This window comes from Wyeomyia smithii, chromosome 2 (genome assembly GCF_029784165.1).
Source record: "Wyeomyia smithii strain HCP4-BCI-WySm-NY-G18 chromosome 2, ASM2978416v1, whole genome shotgun sequence".
Classification (NCBI taxonomy): domain Eukaryota; kingdom Metazoa; phylum Arthropoda; class Insecta; order Diptera; family Culicidae; genus Wyeomyia; species Wyeomyia smithii.
The window spans coordinates 213,648,342-213,672,104 of NC_073695.1; the positions used below are offsets into that span (position 1 = coordinate 213,648,342).

The 23,763-nt window shown below is 36.7% G+C and overlaps 2 protein-coding genes across 7 annotated transcripts in view; one reads left to right on the top strand and one right to left on the bottom strand.

Annotated features, from left to right (window-relative positions):
* The window catches only part of LOC129725205 (heterogeneous nuclear ribonucleoprotein L), a 314,819-nt gene that overhangs the window by 239,682 nt on the left and 51,374 nt on the right, over window positions 1-23,763 (top strand). For 3 of the 6 annotated variants that reach the window (XM_055680749.1, XM_055680750.1, XM_055680748.1), the window contains one exon: window positions 8,592-8,675. The exons of 1 other annotated variant lie outside the window; for it this stretch is intronic. In XM_055680749.1, coding sequence (XP_055536724.1) covers window positions 8,592-8,675 — 84 coding nt within the window. Of the gene's footprint in view, window positions 1-7,463; window positions 7,688-8,591; window positions 8,676-23,763 lie in introns of those variants that run through there. 2 more of the 6 variants (XM_055680754.1, XM_055680753.1) reach the window with 2 other exon arrangements.
* Window positions 1-23,763, bottom strand: part of LOC129725212 (nuclear inhibitor of protein phosphatase 1) — a 489,093-nt gene that overhangs the window by 91,780 nt on the left and 373,550 nt on the right. The gene's annotated exons all lie outside the window — the stretch shown is intronic.

Below are 23,763 nucleotides of genomic sequence, written 5' to 3' on the forward strand. Positions count from 1 at the left end.
TGCTTTGTATATTGTATATTAGCTTTACACATATTGTGATTTGTTGATATGTTATGATTTTCCATACTTCAAATTCTTGGATGATCGAATGTACTTATTTTAACAGTCTCAGTTAATTTTTTCAACTGTCATATTAAATTTTCGATTGAGTTTTCATAAAAAAATAAGAATATTGACCTAAAATCACATTGTTAGAAATAATCTGAATCTTACACAATTATTTTAAAGGGTTGTTGGACCTATCAACTTTCAATTATCCTTGAAACCTGACAGTCGTATCGGTCTTGTTTAACAAAAATAAAAGCAAGGGTTAAAATAGAATTCACGCCTTAGTCACTGCCATACCGCGATCACAGTCTACTTTTTCCACGATGCGTCATAATCTCAGCAAATGTCAATGAACCATCAAAGCACTTTCGATCGACTGTACAACAAGACGAGATGCAACAAGCTGTGCGTACTTCGAACCCAGTTTATTTCATAGTCAGAGTTCGACGCTATCAACACTGCCGAAGGTGCACGACCCATGCTATACCGAAACAAGGCCGGTCAATCTAAAATAAGTTGTGTGTGGTTAGTTCACTAAATAATTGAATGCACAGACGACATGTCAGTGAATCCGCAGCAAAGTGGTTGGTCCTGTATATGCATGCCGATAGAAATAGAATCGATCTCTATACGCTAGTCATCAGTTGCGAAGTACTGAGAGTCCGACAGACTTCTTTACCGTCGTCGTCATAGTCGTAGTCATAGTTGTTGTCGGTTGTTTGCATGGTCGGTTCGAATCGATTGGTACTAAATTGGGTAGATAAAAATGGATGAACGTCTGATTCAAGACAAAAATTGAATTGCTATGTAAATCAGGTGTGAGTTCGGAAGCTGACGATGGAGGATGTACGTTTTTGAAGTAGAATACTTCTCTCAGGAAGTTCGGCTACATAGGGATGTGAAATGAAAATCTAAAACCGAAAAAAGTTAAAAATTTGTCCAATTTCAAATGCTAATAAATCGGTTAGTATTCGATGGATTTCCTTCGTTCTTGCAGCAATAGATTGGAAAATCTTCTAAGATTCTTCCCAAAATAAGATAATTGTAATTTTATTATTCACACTATTGTACTATTGGAAATAGTCAAGCCTTGTCAAAACGAAAAATTCGACCTCTAATTGGTCGTTATAAGCTTGCTTCCCAAGCACGATCGACAGGATCATATACCTTGCAATTGAAAACATGCTATTTGGCCTATATAAGAGCCTGTTTCAGCCGCAGCCGCTCATAATAGTTCTAGACAGCGACAACAGCAGTCGTCCTTCCTTAGCAGCAGCACTAGCGGTTTTTCTCAGCGTGTGTCGCCAGACAGCCATTATTCCCCCCGTGTTGGGGCAGCATGAAGATTGCCATCAGGAAATCCAATTTTGGAAATCAAAATGCCTTTTTGAAGGCAAGTAAACAAGTCATTGAAAGTTAATAATTTTTGTCAACGCAAGCAAGCATTCTGGGATGCATCCTAACAATTTAAATTTGTCGCACCCGTCTAATTTACTGAATGTGAAATAGCTTCCACAGTGCATGTTGTCCGTGTATCTTAATTCCCCCAATGTTAGGGCAGCTCAAAGGTTGTAATTAGCAACCGATTTTGAACCGCAACATGCTTTTTTCAAGGCAAATAAAAAATAATTGAAGGTTAATAATTTTCTGGCATCAACACAAGCAGACATTCTGTGCGGGATGCAATCAAATTCTGTTGTAGTTGTCTAATTTTCGCTTTATTTAGTAAACCCCCCACTGTAGGGGCAGCGTAAAGGCTGCGATCAGCATAACCGACATTGAATAATAAACTGCCCTGTTAGTACGCATTCACAAAAGCAGTTAGTTCGACTATGCAGAGCTAATATGAAGTCGATTCAATCAATCAGCATAAACAGAATTTCGTCGTCTCCCAGCTGCCAAGTTGCAACATGATGCAACACGCAACAGCGAGCAAACGAAACCGCTTGATGTTACAAACCGCAATAAGATACGGGTTAAAACCGTTGCGTGTGTGAGAGCACCATCGGTGTTTATTCGCTGGATACACTATCTACTGAACGCAATAATCTGCTTACATGCGACATGGGGACGGGAACATTTTCTTCAACCAAGCTGCACAACACGACACAAAACATGTTATTTTGTTGCTTCAATGAGAGTGCTATCGGTCCGGCTCGACAAGAAATCATTTTTGTGCATCCGTGCTACGAAACTGAGGAAAAACTTTAGAAACTGAAAAAAGAGGTGGAGCTTATCAAATGATCGCTCTGAACCAGAATGAAGTCACACATATTTTTCAAGTTATATCATTCCACCACGTACGTAAAATAATTCATTCCTATTTTCATCCCTATATAAGAGCCTGTTTTAGTCGAAGCCGCTCATAGTAGTTCTGAACAGCGACGACAGCAGTCCTCCCTTAGCAGCAGCGGGAGCGAGCATTGGGTACCATCGATAGCGGATAGCGGCACAACTGTGGCATGGCTGCGAATAAGCGTAGCAGTTTCAGCGGATCTCACCATCGATAGCAGCAGGGCCAGCAGATGCAGGTACAGCGGATACCAATGGCGGCCACAACTGTGGCATGGCTACGGATAGCGTTGCAGTTGGGCCAGCGTATAGCGGCCACAACTGTGGCATGGCTATGCATAGCGTAGCTGTTGCAGCGGGTATATCAGCATCGATAGTAGCAGGGTCAGCTGATGCAACGACACTCTCTTCACTAAAATGCTGTTTCAGTGTGGTAGCGGGAAGCATCAGCAGCAGGCTTGCATGAAGTGAATACATCAGCCAGCAACTTCCTCTAAGGCCTCTGCCATAGTAGACGCGAAAAGCGGCGCGAACCGATTCGCTCGGCCGTAGGTTGATGTACAGCTCTACTGGTGGCTGTACATTAACCTACAGATGAGCGAATCGGTTCGCGTCGCTTTTCGCGTCTATTATGGCAGAGGCCTAATGGAAAAGTTGTATCAGTTTGTTCAGAAGAATATTATTTTCGGTAATATTACAGAGATGCGATTGCGTAAATCCGATTTTGAATTGAACAATTGTTTTTTTGAGAACAAATAACACACTTATTTGAAGAGTTAATAGCTTTTGGTACCAATAGCAGTATAGTGACAGCCTCAGCGGTAGATGCAGATGCAGCCGGTACTTCCCTGAGGCCGATGTAAAGGTAAATGGGAGCAGCACGGCGAAACAGTTCGGGTTATGCTTAGACGCGCGTCATTTTTCGTTGTTGATATTCCCCACATGAAACGACGCGCTTTCGTATGATAGCGGTACTATTAGCGGTAGATGCATTTGCCAACACTTCCTCCAGTAAAGCCGTGTCTAGTTTTCAATGTGAAAACACCTTTCTCATTGTGTTGACCGTGCGCCTTAGTCCTCACTATCAAGGTAACACAGAGATGTAAGATAAACACTACATCCTATGATAAATTGAACAATTGTTCTTATAAGGACAACAAATGAATTAATGAAGATTTAATTTTGAATTAGAATACTTCTCTCAGGAAGTTCGGCTACATAGGGATGTAAAATGTGAATCTAAAACTGAAAAAAGTGAGAAAAATTTCAAATGCTAATAAATCGGTTAGTTTTCGATGGATTTCCTTCGTTTTTGCAGCAATCGATTAGAAAATCTTCTAAGATTCCTACCAAATGCATGAAATTGCAATTTTATCATTCGAACTATTGTACTATTGAAAACTCTTAAGCCTTGTCAAAACACAAAATTCGACCTCTGATTGGTCGTTATACCGCGCTTTCCCAAGCACGGTCGGCAGAGTTATGGACCTAGTAAATTGGGAATGCATCATTTGGCCTATATAAGAGCTTCATCAGATAATAAACAAACATTTCAACGGATATTAAATTGAACAACTGAAATTTGAAGAACACAAATGATTATTTGAAAAGTTAATATTTTCTCGTTTTGCGCTATAATCCAAAGTTAATTATCTTCATCTACATGCATACTCTGACTATTATTACGTGTTTGCGTCGCTTAGTGTTTGGCTACGGTCATGCAGAACGCAAATAACGGCGCGATGCGATTCGACAAGACGAAATCTGTTGAAATGTATAGCTCTACTTCGCCTTAAAAAGAGCTGTACATTTCACCACGGTAAGGCGAATCGCATCGCGCCGGCATTCGCGTTCTGCATAACCGTAGTCTTTGTTCCGTTCCCGTTTAATGATGTCGTATTAAATGTGCATATTACAATTCGGCAGCACTTCAACTTCTCATTTGCACAAAATTTAAAAATATCCAATGAACTGCATTCAAAATATCAGACAAAAAGAAATTACAATACTGCCAATGAACGGTCAGCGTTTATTTACTAGAAAAAATGACTGACACGCAAGCAGCCAGGTTATCTTTCTTGTAAAAGTATTCTACTTCAACCTTGCGGTCGTGGCTTTGCATACAACCTTCTTGTGATTTTTTATGTTAGCTTCCATTGTAGGCTTCTTTTGTCGTTTCTGGTCGAGACCTCACGATGACTAATTTACACGATAAAACGTCCCAAATTCCTTGGGATCTATTCTCTCTTGAAGCGACAAAATTGATCACTATAGAATATATGCCACTTCAGAGGTTATAAAGTCGTCAAATTCTCTTGTGGAAATGACAGGTTTTATTTTCGTTTTTTTTTCTGAAGCAAAATACACGACCTCTCATCGGGACGGAAGCTAGCATACGAAGTGATTCCATGTGTACGATAACAGCATATACAGGAAGCGCCGAAGCTTGAAATGAATAAAATTCAATTTAGGGATGAGTTTGGAAAGAGAATGTCGACTGTCGTTATATGGCTCTTAGCTCTTTCTATCGTCGGTTCTTTGCATTTTTTTCTCGCGGCAGGCAGGAACAATTGATGAGGCCCAAAACGATAGACCGAATAACTCTATTGTAGAAGCACTCCCACTGCACTGGCCAATCATGTTGATCGATAGTTATTCTGTCTGGAAGGTTTGTACGGAGGAAGTCAACCAGAGGCTTAGTTTATCGAATATTTTATTGTGATATTGTTGTTTATCGATGTTTTTTGACACTGAGGAGGAAATGCATCTAAATCATTTCTTGTTGTTCATAAGTAGTGTTCATCAGATATATTTTTCTGGGAAGGTGAAAGAATAGACCAAGGAATTGGAAATTCAGTGTATGTTTTTGTATATAATTTAACACAATGATTGTTTCATATATCATAACAGAAGCAGTTTTAAATTATAACTCATCATCGATACAACATTTCAATTCACCGCGATTGCTGTAAAACTAAATTCGATTTGAGCGAATCAATTTATAACTTCCACAATTTAGGTGGCAAACAGTGCACGGAATAAACCGTAAAATCAATACTAGCTTGGACATCAGAAGGCGACGGAAGTGCTAGTTTCCTCTATTGGGGTTTTATTACACTGGTGGTCTCTCTTGAGTTGTCGAATAAATTCTTCGCCTTTTCTATTGGGTTATTCGGTTTGTAAGAATAACAACTTCCAGAGCCAAGATTAAGAAATAGAGTGTCGTTCCAGTGTGCTGAATGTTATCTTCATTTTTTCGTCCGAAATGAACCTGCGACGTTAAAGTTGCAGTCGGAACTCAACAGAATAGTTACAATCGTTTTTTGGCTCTGATTAGTGGTATTCAGTAGAAAGTTGTTTTTTTTCCGTAAAATATCGTTTCCGTCGATGGATCGAAATTACTGCAAACGCACAAGAATAGTAATTTTAGGCATCTGCGAGAGAGTTCCTGAAGAAAAGTTTATATTTGCTTCAGAAACTCTCAGTTCTATCCCCATAATTTTGCTTGTAATCCGTAGACAGCTCTTCATCTGGAAAAGACGAACTCTTTAAAGCATACGAAGACAAATAAAATGTAGTTTTTTTTAATTTATGTACTTCGCATTAAAATAACATGCAAAGCATGGATAAACTAGAAAGCTGTCTCTATTTTCAAAAGCATTTAGATTTGTTTTGCTATAACTGTTTGATATGCCTATGTCCTTCAGCTATCCTCAAAGTTCAACCAAATTTGAAGAAATAAATTCTTCTATTTGCATAAACTAATGATCGTCCGATTTTCATAATTTTACAGTTCTTTTTTTTTGCAAGTTCAAAATCACCATGCATCTCCTTCGAAGGTGGCGCATGGTGATTGTTAGTTATTAATAAAAAAAATTAAAATAATTTTGGATTATCAATTTTTCGAATCAACGAAGTCTTACGATGAATGTTGCTTACTGCTATTTAAGCCAAACCACTGGATTATTTTCGTTATTTTACTAGGCTTCATGGCAATCTTTCAGACTGTAAAAAATGTAGAAATCTGCTATGGTTTGTGTTTTCTTTTTGTCATGCACGTCGTTTTTATCAATCGTGAATTTCAGTAACTATTCTTATATCCGTGTTATATTCAAGGGTTACAATTGTCAAGTAAGGATTATTATAGCCCACAGAGTTAGTCTGGTTTTCATTTCATGTTCTGAATTGAGGTGTGTTAATGTGTATTGTATTATTACGTATAACATGTTTGCTTGATTCTTCGCTATATAAAAAATTCTTTTAAGTGATTAATACAAGTAATATGTGTCTCGTGTGGAGTGCTTCTTTCGTTGAAGAAGAAAACTTTTTTGCGATGCCTTTTCTCAAAGCGAGAAAGTACGAGTAAACTTCCCGTTGTAAATGCTTTCAACAAATCGTCACGGCAAAAATCCAATCAAAGTGTCAGATCTGAAGACGGATTGCCCCTTGGTCGTTCGCTGTTTCATCTCTTCCAGGTGGATTCAGCAGCATTACAGATTCCTCAACAGATACACACCTCGAACAGTATCAGAAGTAACAAATTTAAAGGCAATAAGCTGATATTGGATCGTCAAATGAATAGTGGCATAGATCAATCACAGAAGATAAAAAAGAATAGTGTCAAGCGGGTTTATAATGGCAAGCAAATTTCATCCTATAACAACCATTACGAGCACACGTCAATACAAGCAACAGTACAAGTACAATTCATCTGATCTAGTACACACACAGCTATTCAATCCTATTCTAATTAGAGTCAACATAAAAACCTTTTCAAATCTGCGTAAACTAAACCGCGTTACTAAAAACATTCCCTCCTGATGGATACTAACTGATACACACACAATCACACCTACTTTCTCTGTCGAAAAATATAACCGTTAACTGAATGATTTGTCTAAAACCAAAGAAAAACGGTTGCATTCAGTGTGCTTGTGTTTGTCTGTGTGCAGGATCCTATCACATTTACGTTGGAGCGGGCTAGAGACAGAAAGAGCAAGTGTGTGTGGGATACACTCTCTCAACGAAGTCACCATCAGCTACGTTGGAAAGACCAGCATGATATTCGAACACGAGGGAAATTCCAACAAAACATTCTCAGCCGATAAGATGAGTTTTGACCCGTCAATTATCGAAATAACAAACGAAAAACCAAAAACTGTAAAACACTGACGTAAAAGTGTATTTTCGTTTTGACTACTGTCATCCGCTGGAGCTTCTACTGCTATCTACTACCATCACCATCAACAACAACAACGTTAGTACCAACATCACTTCCACCGGTAGTGGAATCATTCATTTGCTAGTTTCTTTGAGTTTCTCAATGTTGCAAAAAAATCGATGTCGGGTAAGTTTTATTGTTGTTTATGACCAAACAAGCGGGAAAGTGACTTTTGTACTCGAGTAATTTACCGTTACTTGTTTTCATTTTTTAAACTTACTGTTTTAACTGCCCTTTATGAAAAATAACAGAAACCCCTATCGCCATCATCCGAGGAATTATATCACTACCCTTTAGTGACACACAGAACCACACACAAGTATTAGTAGATTGTCATTCTTGAAGTGTGTTAGTTTTTGGCATTGGTTCGTTTGCGCTAACCAACACAAGCACACTGCAACAACACGAACATTATAGAAACGATTGTGACTCTACTCTAGCGTACATTGTAAATATGGTAGCGAACTTTCGCTTTTCCTTGCGATGCTCAGATACAGAAAATATACGGAAACAAATCACATTTCATGCACGGAGTTGTAACGATAATTTGAGCAAACGATTGACATCGAACATAAACAAGTGTGACCCACGATGCAAAAGTTGTATGAAAATGGATACGATAAGATTTGCGTAAAATGTTTAATTTACTAGCATCTAGTTCTACAGTATAATCAAAAAACTCACCTGTACTGTGTATGTTTGGCTAGTAAATAGCTGTCGATTCAAGTTTATATTTTACCTGTTATTCTAAAATCCTTCTCTTTAGTTCCGTTTTTACTTTCTAAATACTAGTACAGTTTAGGAATTGCCTGTTTGATCAATATATACAAAAATTTCAATACGATAGATATTTGCTTGCTTTCTGTAACTTTGACCCAAATTTTATCCAAAAAAAAAAAACTAAACTTATTTCTACTTCCAATCCGAGGAAACTAATACGATTTCTTTCTTTCTTTATGTGTTGTTTCTCTTTACGCCCTAAAACGAAAATGTCTTCGAAAAATCTGTGTAAATCTGTGTCTTACTACAGCCGCCGCCAGCAAGGAAGCCTGCAATGGTCGCGCACCATTGCTGCACGATCCCACAATCTTTGGCGGAAGACCGACTCCTTACAGTAAGTAGCTTTTCTAGTGATTCTATATCCTTCTAGTGTTACGTGTACGTGTAACATTTAGGCGTTTTATATTGTTTATCGCTATTTTGAAAGTGCCTAAACTAGTTTTCTAAACTGTAACTCCGAGAAAAGAATTTTGACGTAGAACTATGTTCTTGTCTACTTACCGTGGTATACTTTGTGGAACTCAAATTAAACCTTTACCTTGGACCTTAACCCTGTACCAAACTCAACTCAAGGAAAATCGTTGAGATGATGAAATGCTCACAAATTTTGTGATAAATGATTTCAAAACATTTTGAGTTGATTATTGACGATAAAAATTGCTCTGTACTGTGATTTTGTTTTGTTCTGTTCTAGTGAATTAAGCGACAAGGTTTTCTCGTCCCAACAAAGTTCAAGACAAGTTTTTAAATTTAATTCTCTAATTTTCTAGATCTTTGGCAGGTCTAAGACATTTTGCATTGAGTGGAAAATGTGAGTAAAAATGTGCAGAGTTACCTTGGATTATAGAAAAATTACAAGTATTTAACAGATATCGTTTTATACTCATTACACTGCAAACTCACACGTATAATTCGAAGTTCTACAAATATTATACTGTAGTAAAAGTATCTTTATTGGAGTTGGCTTCGTTGATATCCACATGTCAAATGTTTATTTCATTGATTGTTACTCATTCCAATAAAAAAATAGGTTTTCATCCTTAGAAGATTTTCAGCATTTTATTTAATTAAAATTTGATTTTAAGTTTATAAATATCGTACATCTACCTATTCCCAATATACACTTATTTTACTCTACGAATATCGATGTTTTATAGTATCTATTGTATATTTTCATAGTTTTTTTTATAGTATCTCGAAGTGTCAACAATCATGATTTCGTGCTTGCACAATCATCTAACGGCATCCCCAGCCAGTACTGTTTCAAAAACATTTTTGTAAATTCCGATGCTTTGTATTTGTGTATCGATACATAATACAATACACCCACCCACTTTTTTCAATTTAATTGTGTTTTTTCTTTGCCAACGAATGTAATTTACCGATTGTACCTCTAGGATGATGATTTTTCAGCTATCAATCACATCAGATACGTTTCCTTATTGTAATACACGTATAAGCTTCTACTCATGTTCTTTTCCACCGTGGAGAGGTTGTGGGGGGACGAAATCTAACTGGGTAGTGTTGTAGTACAATAAACAGATCATTTGTGCTCATTAAACACTACACATAACGGGTGTGTAGAAATATTTTAATTCTTTCGACTAGGGGTTACCGTCCGTAATAATAAAAATAAATCTTTCCGCGTTACCCCAAGGGAGATGGTCTGCCAATCAGCACACAGCTTGTGTTTGTGTTTATTTGTAAATATTTGATCGCCACTTGCTCAAGTCTTTCGACGGTTGATTCGCACTGACGGATCAACCGTGGCTGAAGGATGATAAAATAAAAAAAAAATTATCTCAATCCACCGCACCCGTACGAATCTCTTTTATACTGCGAAATTATTCACATATTTTTCGGGGTCAGGATTTTCCGCCAGTACAACGGACCGACAGACGGAGTTGTTTGTGAGTGAATAGTGACCTCGCTACTGCTGAGAAACTAATTGCACTGACGCTGACTGTGTGAAGAAAAGCAGCGGTAATAAAAAAATAATCAACACACAATTAATTAGCGCTCGTAAACGAATCTTGTTGTATTGAGGTGGCAAATTTCGTCTTGGTTTGGCTCCGCCCAACAAGCGAAATATTTGTTCTTACATTTTTACAGTGATACGCAGTAAAAAAATGTGTTGTGTTTTGTGTTGGGGAATTTTCTTTGCTCTGTTTCATTAGTCAGCTATGAAGAGATTTTTTTATCGACTAACCTCTTCAATGATATTTAATAGTTTATTAATACAACACCATTTGAAGGACGGAACTTGCTGAATTACTTAATTGAGTATGAATTCTGTTTGGTCCTTAACCTTAATGCACTAATTTTGTTTATTTCTCCGTAGTTTGGTAAACAAAAACAACTAAAATAATGAAGTGAATAATGGAACTATCGAAAATTCATTTATATTTATATTTATTTCACCAGTTCTCCAACGTTGATGCTTATGATAATAATGTAATCAGAATTCGTTTTTCCATATTTAAGTGTTATATACAAAACTTATCAAAGATGGTTATCCTGACGGGTGACAAGTAAAATTTTAGAATTTTTTGAAAGTCAAAAAAGTAGATGTACCTTATGAAAAACTGATTTATTTTTCAAGAAGATACATGCATTATCAACGAAAAAAATTTAATGAACATTTGAGAAAATCCCCTTGTCGGCTTTTCGACGAAACCTTTTCATGATGACGGGATAAGAGCGGTGTACGATCTTCACGTCTATTTTTCGAACGCATCTCTTGATCTACCAATCAACTGTTTGCAATTTGTTTCTCTTCAGTTATTTTTGTATACCATAGAATTCAAAGCCCCGGAAAAAACTCCGATTGGGTGACACTAAGGCTGATTGCGTATTTTTGGTCTAAATGGGGTCTTTAGTGTTTTTTGTCGCAATGTGATAATGCTCTATCTGACTAAAACACGTATCTTCCATCAGCATGGTGTTTTTGAAAAAAAAAAAAAGAAGTACTTTTAAATATTCATTCTGGTTCATAGCTTGATTGATAACCAACCCAGTGGTCTTGACCAATGATTTTGACAAGAATTTGTTCATTATTTTGATCGGTCTTCCACTACAAATTTTTGTTGGGGTTTCCTCGGTGGTAGACAACGTTACACAATCCTTTACAACGTTACGTAATTTTTATGGGATGGTATGTGTCGGCGTTACGTTCCGTTACATATTGGGGGGTGGGGGTCTAAAAATAGGGTTTTTTTGCGTTACTTAATTTATAGATGTCGCCTAGCGATATTTCCAAAGTATTGATTATAATTATTGATGACACGTGCATAGTTAAAGCGCTCCATCAACGTACAATTGTGATGTACAATTGCTCTTAGTGGTTGCCAGCGGCGGCGGTGGCGGTAAACGCAATGATCACTCGTCCACACGGCCGCATTTCACATGTCATTAGGTCCGTTTAAATATTCATCAGTGCAACTTCCGCTGATGAGCTAGAGAAGTCGTTAGAAAGTACAACCCCCGCATGCGGTCGGATGTTCTCAGCTTGGATTAATCCAATTAGTGCTGGCTTTTGCTTTTAGAAATAAGCCCTCATGTAATTTACTTCCGATTTTTTCGGTAGTCGGAGAAATTGATTTGCCTTTTTGTCATTTCGCGGAGCTCAAATCAATCATTATTCTAATTAATTTCGAGGAAAAAAATGGTAGTTAATTTTGACTTCTTTTACTACATTCAAACTTCCTTCGAACAAGAATAGGCTATGCGAAACAGTTTAAAAATGGGAAGCCTGAACCTATTCGGCATTTTGTGTACTTGTGGAAGTTTAACTGTTATTGTTACTTGGATAAGGAGATGAGCAGAATGGCAGTTTCTGGTTGATTTTTTTTTTCAATTATTCGGTACAGAAATTGTTGAAACATCTTTTCTAAATTTGTTAAATATTCCAGGCTTTTAGTAAACACTAGTAAATTTTCATATCAATTAAGCAGAATTAGACGTTCTTGACAATGTTTTTTTTTAACTTAGCAGTAAAATAGCTTGGATTTTTCAAAATGCTTAAAAATTTTTCACGAATAACAGCAATGTTTTTTTTTAACTTAGCAGTAAAATAGCTTGGATTTTTCAAAATGCTTAAAAATTTTTCACGAATAACAGCTTAAAAGGTTTTCAAAAATTTGAATTAATTTCAGTGGAAATAGGATTTGTAAAATGCAAAACAGACAAAAATTATGTGAAGGATGAAGCTGTTGATAATTAAATATTGTTTGTTCTCTATGCTAATAGCCTAATAGCTAACTGAAAAGCCTGTGTCCAATAAACAGAAAGGCCAAGTTTCGAAAGCGGAATGACACGACCGCAAAGTTAACGAAAAGTTACGGAAGCCTGTCTTATGTCAATGTATTTCTTACAATAGGTTTGTAAATACGATCGATATGTCCTTATGTTGACCCTGTTGAAAGAAAGATGAACAATTTTACATAAGGCTATCATTTCTTCGCATGTAGAGTCCCTCTACAATTATGGGTCAGTCAACGTGTTGTCTGAATGTTCAAAAATGGATATAAAATCGGAATAATTATCAACTACGAATGTTTTACTATCTATCTCTGTGTTCTGATGTGTACTTTCGATCAACAATTAGTTTCACTGCAGTTGATGCGTGTACATCGGTTGGGAAGAAAACTATCACTTACATAGCAAAAGACACAATTATGGATCACTTTTGGCATTCAAAATCATTTAGTCTATAAAATCGTCAAAATACATATCGCAAGTTATTTTATTGTTGTAAAAGCTTGATAACAAGTTATTTTATTCAGTCTTGATAAATTATCATATAAAAGTAATAAATATAGCCAAAATATGGACTGACCCACAATTGTGCACCACAAAATGTTACATTACTACAATTATGGGTCACTTCACTAATTGCACCGAGCAGAATTATAGTTTTTAGTGACATTTTCAACTTTAAATCATTTTAATCGTATGAATGAGGTTACAAGTGAGTTACAAAAAATACCACTGCTAATAAAAATTATTCTGTTTCGTTAGAATAGACGTATTTGCATAAAAGTGACCCATAATTGTAGCTGACCCATAACTAAGGAGGCACTGTATTCAAATTTGATTTTATTCCACTTATTTCATGATTCATGGTTTATTTGATATGTGTCTTAATATTGATAGATCCTAATTGGTTTAATGAGAATAGAAGGTTTTGAATTTTTATACCAGTTTTGCAAGTTTGGAAGAATAACGATGATATACCAATTTTGTGATAGTTTGTTCGTTATTTGTTTTAAGGCGAACCAATCACGGGTGCTGTATTTTCTTTCTAAGATGCTTACAGTTCCTAGGAGTAAATTGCTCTCCGTTTTATGATAGTAAACTCACTATTACTGTAGTACTTAGATGTGCAAAGCCCAATTTTTACTGTCTCATTTGAAAATACGTCGTCCTTATAAAAACGATTGGTTTTTTAGTTTCCACAAACATGCACGCATATTGACAGTGCTTCCCACACAGAAGGGAGATACACCGATACCGTTTATTCCGTTGGTCCGTCCGTGCTGGAAGGCAGCGAGTTATTTGAAATCGTCGCCTGTTGCAACTTTGTAGTTGGCGTCGGAACCATTCCCAGTAAATCATCCTCTTACAGCAGCGATTGGATATACCGCTGCCGTTACCGACATTGCTATTCGCTGCCGCTATCAGCTGGAGCTAATGCTGTTACCCACTGCTACTTAGGACCGTGCTAGTAGCCATCCTCTAGTAAACTGACTGGTTTGAGCAGAAGCAAGCTCTGAGATTGCCCGAATAGAGCATTACCGGTTAATTGGGTATGATGAATACAATCGACAGAGTGTTAGGGAAAGCAAGCAGGAAGCGACCGATCAGAGGTCGAAATCGGTGTTTCAACAAGGCTTGACAATTTTCAATAGTACAATAGCTCAAATATCATTAGAGAAATCGGTCGGAAGCTGACTGAATTTTAAACATTTGCAAGTGGACAATTTTCGTTGCGCTCTCGATGTTTTCGGTTTTTAATTTGTACCCCTATATATGTTGCCGTAAGCCGTAATTCTACGTCAAAACTAATTGTATTCAAAAATAAAAATATACTCATCTTCGACGATATTCTTTTTCTTCTGAGAGAAAACGTTCCCGTTCTTTTGGTAAATAGTGTACCGTGAACTATTTAGTAGTTAACTCTGAATTTTTGTCAATAATGAGTTCCAACGATTTTTGAATACATTTTTTCTACTGCACACTCGTAATATTGAATTATATATAAAATTGGAATGTTTTTACTTCTTCGTGGGTATATGGCCTGACCAATGACCATTTTGTGCTTGTGTGACATACTTTCTGATTGATTATGTTTACACTACATGATTTTAAGAGAGTATTTTTTGAATGTTAAAGTGCATTATTAGTAAAACTACAAACTGAAACTGAAAATATCTCATTTTTAACTATTTAATATCGGATGCTGAGACACTGAAGCAAAAATTGTAATTAGCAACACATTCGGTTTTAAACGTTGTATGACTTTTCGAATCAATCATAATTGCGCTAAGTATTTATAAGCAGCTGTAAGTTTTAGCCTATGGCATGATTATTACTGCAACAAAACCGTTATAAATTTACATTTGTTTACCACTTGGGTCAGCTTTTAGTTGAGTCTGTGGACCTCCGATTGATATTGGTTGCATTATTTAAGGTTTCTAATTTTGATGATTAAGTCACAGTGGACTTATGAGCTTATTTTTGCAGTATCTAGTCATAGAACCAGTAGTGTCCTTTCTGCATTCGAATGTTAACGATAAACCGGTTTCGATGCAGCAGAATGTTTTCTGGCCGCAACCAGGGATAATCGTTTCTGCTTCGCTCTCATAATGAATATTCAGTAGTTTTGGCTGCTTTACCGAGTTACTAAATGGGACGAGAATATGAAAACTATTTCTAATTTTACTAGTTGGAAAAGTTTCTCTCTCTTGGTGGTTTGCACTTCGAACGGCTTAGATAAGCAGCGAATGAATGGCATGGAAGGAAAACTGCAGATTCGGCTATTTTCGTGGTTAAAACATGCTGCTCTTAAAATCATGTCAGTCGCTCAACAGAGCTCAGGTGTCAATTATCGTCTTTGCATATGTATCCAAAAAAGCTTTCAAAACTCAGAAATTAAAAAAGAAGTTAAAAATTTGCTAATTCGCTGATATCTTAAAGTGGTAGTCAAATTATATCTTATTTTGAGTAAAAAAGTCTCAGAAATCGAATGGTAGGTGTCTGATCTACGTAAAATATCAGCAGATAAACCTATTTTAGTATTGTAGGGGAATTGGGGCAAAATTGACATTTTGCTGACATTTTACGTTGATCAGACACCTACCATTCGATTTCGGAGACTTTTTTATTCAAAATAAGATATAATTTGACTACCACTTTAGGATATCAGCGAATTACCATTAATACTCAGAAATAACCGATATTATTTTGCTTTGTGAAATATGCCAAAACCGGGTTCGTAGAATCACCGTTTTGAGCTCAGTTTTTGTCCGATTTAAGATCTGTTTTTTTTTTTCAAAAGATGGGTAAAAGGATGCTAATATGTGGACAAACTCTTAGAATTTTGATTTTTGGCCTCAAAACCAAAATGGCGTCGGAAAAACCACAAAAATTATCGGTTTCTCAAAAATTCATCATGACGCCATTGTTGCCCCTTAAGTTGAAATATGTTCAAACTCAGGGAAATTTATTTTCGCATGAAACTTCATCAAAAAATCACACATAGGAGCCAAGGCAAAAAAATTGTTGCACTATGTAATCAATTAAAGTTACCAATCGAGGGACACTATTCCAATCACCCCGAACCTATTTTAAGCAGTTTCCATCTGTTTTGCAGGCGGTTTTTTGCAGCACCCGAAGTGGCTCCTGAATGGCTGCAATATAGGTCGATTTGTTTCAAATGCTGTTTGTTCACAGATTTCTTTGTGATTAACGGTATTTTTTGTATTCGTAAGACAGCTAGACAATCAAAGTTTTCGTTTCCATCATTGAAATTGTCGATATTGATCAAAAAGCAGAAGTTTGAGGCCTGTTTTCTGCGACTGATTAAAATAGGCGCTACTGCTTAAGCCGTTTCTTACCCTACTATCTTTAAGTGTTTTCTAATTGTTTCATTTAATGATTTTAGTTCCGTTGAACTGTATGCTGTAAATATCCGGTTAATAAAATATGTATGAGCCACTGTTTGCTTGGCCGAATTTCACCTTTCTGCGTTTTAATTCTTTTAGTAAACTCAATTTCAATTCACATTTGGCTCTCCCGCATCATCCCGCTCATTGCAAGCAACAGCAACACAAAGACCAGTACAGTCAATCGACATTGTTATCATCATGCATAACCGTTTATGATGCTTTGCTGCCAAAACCATTAAAGTTCCGAATAGCTAGCAGTGTCTATAATGCTACGGTAGCTGATGCAGCTGACAAAAAATGTGGAACACCAAAGCATTCGCCTCTAGGTGCTTACGGATATAACCATCATTTATCGGTCATTAGCGCCCCAAGCCAGTAATAAATTCTCTAAATAAACATCACTGAAACGGATCAAGTCCACCATTCGTGTGTCATTCGGATGTGCAGTAGTTTTATCAACTGCACCAGATCCCGCTCTGTGCTCAGATTCTGTGTGTGTATTTAAAAAAATTCTGTTTTGTTGGTTAAATAGACACGTTTGCAGCTCCAGGCGGAACGATCGATCTATTTTGATTACACTAATAGCCTCCTCTCAATTGCTTTTAAAACACATCCATTAGAAGTCAAGGAGGGCACGAGCGTCGAATACCTGGCTTTCCTCGAAGATAGATGCAGAGCAAAAATTAGGCCACTTTACGTTCAATTAAGTTCTACACGAGTAAATGGTCACGTGCGGAAGATAGCCGGTTTCACCATTGAATTATGAAATAATATTCTTCCGGTGCAACCAAACTCGAGCTCGTATTGCAATGCGATGTTGTCAACTTTCATCAATAAACGAGAAACGCGATGTCCGAACAAAGTGGCGTTGACAGATTTCCATTCGCTACCGGGGACCCATTCCTGTTGAAATATAATTATGAATACATTCGAACCGTTGCATCGTGGTCAGTTTGGGTAGACCCGAGATGAATGATGATTGGTATGCGCTATAGCTGTGCATACATATGTGTTGGTGCGGACGGTTTGCCGTTCTGCGAATCGAATCAAATACCTCTAGCCTGGACGTAAGACGATTAAGTTTGGTTTGTTGGAACGTATGGGACAGCAAACATACGGCATTTGGAATCCTGATCCAGTTGTTGCGAATGGATCAAACCAGAGTAAACAAGTTGTGTGAAATTTATTGGTTATACTTGTTTTTTATTTTATTAAACTAGATAATGTGAATGAACCTGTGGAAGGCAGTAAAGGTAAAGGGCGACATGGAAAAAATTACTGCTAGTTTATTTGCCTTTACGAGGATGCCCAACAAAGGATTTAGGATGTTTCATGCTAGAATTCTCACTAATACACGCGAGCCGCTTGATATCGGACAGCGCACACTGTTTCCAAAGATGCAAAAACGTGATTGAAACTATTTTGACCCAGAAAATTGATGCCAGAGCAGCTGTGTCTTAAGTAAAGTTGTTCCATTAATTACTCTCCATGTTACAGAAGTTGTAATTTTGTGAGAAAGTAATTTTACTTCTCTCATTTTGGAATATAAAAATCCTCTTTTTTCGAAACTTCAAACAACTTTGTTGAAGGCATCATACTTCTGTTTATCTATTTAAATGGACTTTTGTGGAGTTTTCTATAGATCACCCTTAAAAACCAATTGTTTCCAATTCAACTTTTTATGTTGATTTTCTACAATTTTTCAATATTCTACAATATTGTTTGCTATAACGAAACGAATAATCTTCGAAAGAAGTTTTTTTTCATCTCCCATATTTCTTCGGTTCAATTCCTTTTTACTAGACAAGTGCCAATATTTGAATTGAATGATGTTTTACTTATACTTTAATATAGAAATGGTTTAGTTTGCAGATATTTGCAGATTTTGTAGATATCTGTTAGGAAATTAGTGCATTGTTTCTATAAAAATCGTCAATAACCAAAGAAATATGTGAGATAAAAACAAACTTTTCTTGGTGAAATTGTTTGTTTCGTTATAGCAAACAACATTGTAGAATATTAGAAAATTGTAGAAAATCACTATCAAATGTTATATTGGAAGAAATGATGTTTTAACGGCAATCTGTAGAAAACTCCACAAATGTTCATTAAAAAAGTCAGATATAGCTAGATAGAATGTGCTACAACTTTGCCGAACCAAAAAGAGAAAAGTAAAACTCGTTTCTCACTGCTAAGTGGATTAATCACAAAACTGCAATTTCTAAAAAAAAGAGAATACCTACCACTATGTGTATAACCAAAAGAGAAAATTTATTATCTTTCCAATTGTAGATTTGTTTGTTCTGAGAAGGACAGTGTTTGTGTTGGAATAATTACCCCAAATCATCAAACAAAAACCGCATTTTATTTCGGTTATAGTTATATTCCTTCAAGTGTTAATTTGGTCTATACCTACCACTATATGTAGAACCAACACAAAAAATTCATTGATCAATTGTAGACTTGTTTGTTCTGGGTAGGACAGTGTTTGTATTGGAACAATTACTCTTCCGCTGCACCATCCACTCTGTCTATTCTATAGTCGGAAGCTGTCTTCTGCCGCACAAAAATTGGACCGAAAGGAATCAGGCACAATCCGATCAGGTTGTCCTTCACTTCCCTCTGTACCGCGATCCCCACCAACAATGCAATAGAAAAGTAACGGTCATTTTTTCTTTTCTCAATTGAAATGGTGGTGGGGAACATAGTCTCAAGATTCTTTTCATGCATAAAAGCAGTACTGACATGCGGCACTTGTTTTTTTTTCTAATCTGGCTTCTGAAGTAGAAGCACCAGCAGTAGCTCTCAAATTTTTTCCAAGAGATGAGATATATGAAGCACATACAACTATACAACTTTTTCATGTTCCGTTATTCTCGCTTCTGCGAATACGATGCTGCATATGAAGTACATACACCTGCACAACTTTTTCAAGTTCCGTCATTCTAGCTTCTGCGTTCACGAAGGTGGTCGTGTTCAATGCCTTAGAGAAAAACAGGTACTTAATGGAGAGATTCCTAATTGATTTGGTTATTTCACAGAGGCCCTTATCATCTGTACTTAAGATACCGATAAATAAACAATATTTTGAATATGGAGTCATTCCATGATTTTTCGTACAAGATAACCAATTTATACAGTACGTGTTCATATCAAGTAAATCCAAATTTAGAAAACCGGATTTGGAACAAAACAAAATTTTTACAGTGTACATATTTTTTCTAGAGCCGCAATTTCATTACCTACAACTTTGCTGAAGACAACAAGTCGTTTTTCTGATATAGAAATTTTTATCCATCAGGTATCATTTTGGATAGGCCCTTTTGAAGCAACAGTCGCAATCAACATGAACAGCGGATATCATAGAATAATCTTATTATCAAAAAGGAACAGCTGTGAAAGGTTTTAGTGAAATCGGAAATGACATGCTAAAAAATTTTTTTTACCTATTTTTCATGGAATGCCTCGATATATTTCGAAATTAATTAAAATGTACCTCTAGTTTCGTGTTTCAGATTAATTACTGAAAAATTTTTGCTGTTTTTCCAGTTTACAGGTTTCACTACCGCAACTTAAGTGATTTAATTGTTTTCTTTAAAGCGACTTATTAATAGTGGTTCTGAAAACAGGTTTAAGCAGGACGCCATAAACGACTGCCAAAAATGAGAGATAAGCCACAGATTACTTATAATAGAAGAATCAATCATTTCCATACATTTCTACAAACTATTTTACTAATGAAACGCTAGTAATAAAAATGATGCGTATCAAAAATGAGAGATAAGCCACAGATTACTTATAATAGAAGAATCAATCATTTCCATACGTTTCTACAAACTATTTTATCAATGAAACGCTAGTAATAAAAATGATGCGTATCAAAAATGGCATTTCTCGAAGCAACATTCCAAGTGTCTATCCCATACGAATGAACCGAGCGACCGTTATGCCAAGTCAACCGCATTGTCTAAGTTTTAATTTTCTTCACAAGTTCGTCCGGACAAGATGAGCCAATACTTTCGTTCAGCGGTTGGCAGGAGAGCTAACAGAAGAATGATATCGGTTGAAATTGGGGGCAGATCAGAATAAATGAAGTGTGGGACAATACTTACGGTTCTTCTCGGGGTAATTCGTTTTACTCCCCCATATCGTCCTACGCCCCGTTTTCCTGTAGCTTAATCCTGACCGACAGCATGGACAGCAGCAGAGAGTAATGATAATAGTTTCAACTGCTGAACTCTTTCGATGTGGCCGACTGATTCTTCCGATAGGATAGCTTTATTCGATGTCTTCCATCGAAAAGTCAGCACTACACCGCAGCCCGGATTCGATGCTGGTCGATCAGTGTTAATTATTTTCACGTGCAATTAGGTTTCTGACCATATTCGATGACGATAGAAAATGAAGAGAAATCGATCACGAAGGTTTTGCCTGGAATGTAAGAGAAGAGTAGTGTAATGTTGCTAGGAAAATCTTGGTTTGTTGGTGGAAAATAGCAATGTACACAAGAAATCGTATATTCGAGCTGAGCTGAAAAGTTGTGAATAATGTTTAAGATATATTTGAGGCCAGCGGATAGCTGGAGATACATAAATAACTTACACAATTTATTAGATTTCTTAGGGCAAGAAAAAAGAGTAAAAAGTGTCAGAATTTAAGTTCATTATAGCTCGAAAAAAATAATGAATTTCTGTTCAGCTAATATGAAACAGCAGTAAACTAACTCATGAACAGTTTTCAAATTAGTCTTGAAGTATGAAAACTTTACAATTTTCACATTGTAATACCGCTGAAAGCTCATTAATGAGAATTGGGTGTTTTTTTTTAAATTTTGTGACAGAGAACATCCATTCAATTATAATTTGCCGAAATATTTGACATAGAAAGCTTAGTGCTATTCAGCTCTCAGTGTGGACAATAGAACTCAAGCATATATTCAATACAACCTTAGATAGATTTATTGTGAACATATCGCGAAAATCATCGAACCGAAACGTTTGTTAGCCGACGTTAATCTTCACATCCCTGCTGAATCGCAATAACATTTCAGTGCAGCACATTCTACGAAATGGCCATCATCGTCTGGCAGCAACATTCAGAGCCACTAAAATGTACATTGTTTTCTTCTTGAGCAAGCAGGTTGCTCATTTCCGGGTCAGCTTCAACGCAAATGCACGAAACATTGAACATTCCATTTCCGTTGGCTGCCCCCCGGCCAGTGCCAACGTGTTATCACAATCGTCCGGAGAGAGTGATTGGTTCATTTCTAGCGGCTTATCGTTGCTTCATTGTCGTCGTTGGTATCCTGATTGTCACACTAGTGCACATTGCTTGATAAGACAGGACTCCGGTTGTAATATTTCAGGTTTATTCTAGCTGTGACATGTCCTGTCTGTAGCTGAAATTTGCACGTCTCTTTCGTGAAGCACTCAAGTTTTTGTATACTACTCAACTTAGATGGATCTAATGGCTAAAATATACAGTTTCGGCGAAAATATAAAACATATGAAAGATTGGGTATCGAGGAAAAGATGCTTGAAATATTCACATTTTTAGTTTACGATTTAAGACGTTTTAGTCCGTCCACTGACAGGTCTATAAATCGACTCTCGGCTAGTGGTGCTTCGTAACTAGACGCATCGATAGCGATGGAATCCAGGGAAATCACATAAATAAATGTCTACTTAGAACAAATTATAAATCATAACTGGGACTTTTAATCCTCCGCCCCAGCTTTTCCTCCAAACTATTGGAGGTACAACATGATTTGCAACGTACGCGATCGCTGGTGACATTCTAATATGCTCGTCTGTTCAGAGATGCGGCTCCTGTTGGAATTAGCGTAATCTTCACGCTTCGTGTATAACGTATCGTGAGATGAAAAATGAACTCATAAATTATTTTACCAATTTGTTTGTTGCTAACTTGATCTGGAGCACGGTCGCTTCGTACTTTCCCGTGCATATGCGATTCGTAACTTTTAGTTATGAATCGCCTTATGAATGTTGCTTTATTTTTTGATATTGATTGTTTTTGCTCGACCCGGCGAATATTTATTGGATGTTAGTCTGTGTGTTGTATTTTCGATTCATTCCATTCCAGTTTAAAGAAAACAAGGCCTTAATACTTCACTTGCTCGACTTATGCTTTCGATTTGTTGACAAAGTTCGCAACCGACTTACAGGAAAACTACATGGCCTTGACATATTTTAAGAACGTTAAATTTACGAAAATATAGAGATAAAGGTGTCAAAGTTGTCTCTTGTGTAAACAAGGTGTCAAAGTTGTCTCTTGTGATGGAGCAGTACAGATTTGATAGTTTTACAGTGTGTTTCTGAACAAAGTTTGCTCACATGTCAAACCTGACTTTTTGTTTCTAATGTAGTTATTTTTTTCATGATTATTTTTAAATTTAATGATTCTATGACGTTGCAGATATAAAAGAAAACATTTTCGCATGCTCCATATACGACCCGAAGGTGTAATCACAGCCGAATTGAATAAGGTCGTGTGGAATGTTTTATTTAACTTAAAACTCACAGTTTCATAAAACCTCCATGTCGTGAAGTTTTGCTTGAGAGACATGTTTGGCTGAAAGTTTTGTTATCCCTTACAACAGCTATCGATAGATTGTTCCATCTAAAGTGCTTGGTAACACCGTGGACGGTTTATTGCTAATAGTAGCGTCTTAGAATTTTGCTTTGAAGACAAACAATAAAAAAGTTAGAACTTATGGCATTTTTATTACGCACATCGAGTTGATATCTTCATTCATGTTTCACGAGAATATTTAAACGGAACTTACGAGGAACGAGGGGGGAAACTGCGAAATCTAATTTGAACCGGCAAGCTTGATTTGAATATTATCCTCTAAAAAGAAACTTTGGGCTCAAATTTGAAAACTTTCCATCTTAATCTATTCATCCCAGAACAAACGGTGGCCGAACCTGTCAAGAACATTTTGTTTCCAGTTCATGGTTCAACTTGCTTTCCTGTTCACCTGCGTAGATTTCTCGAAACCAGAACTCTGGCCCAAACTGACACCACGAATTTTCCCGCTAACTGAACGCTGCAAAAGTCGGTAGGTAGCATTTAAAATTCAAAAGAATCCGGAATGGACAAACTTTCGTACGTAGCAAGAAGGTCCCATCAGAGCTCACTATTTATCCTGCCTTCGAGCGGTGATTCGATCAAGAGGTGAAGGTTCGCCAGTTTTATCCCCGAAGCGTGATTTGTTTTATGACTCTATCGATA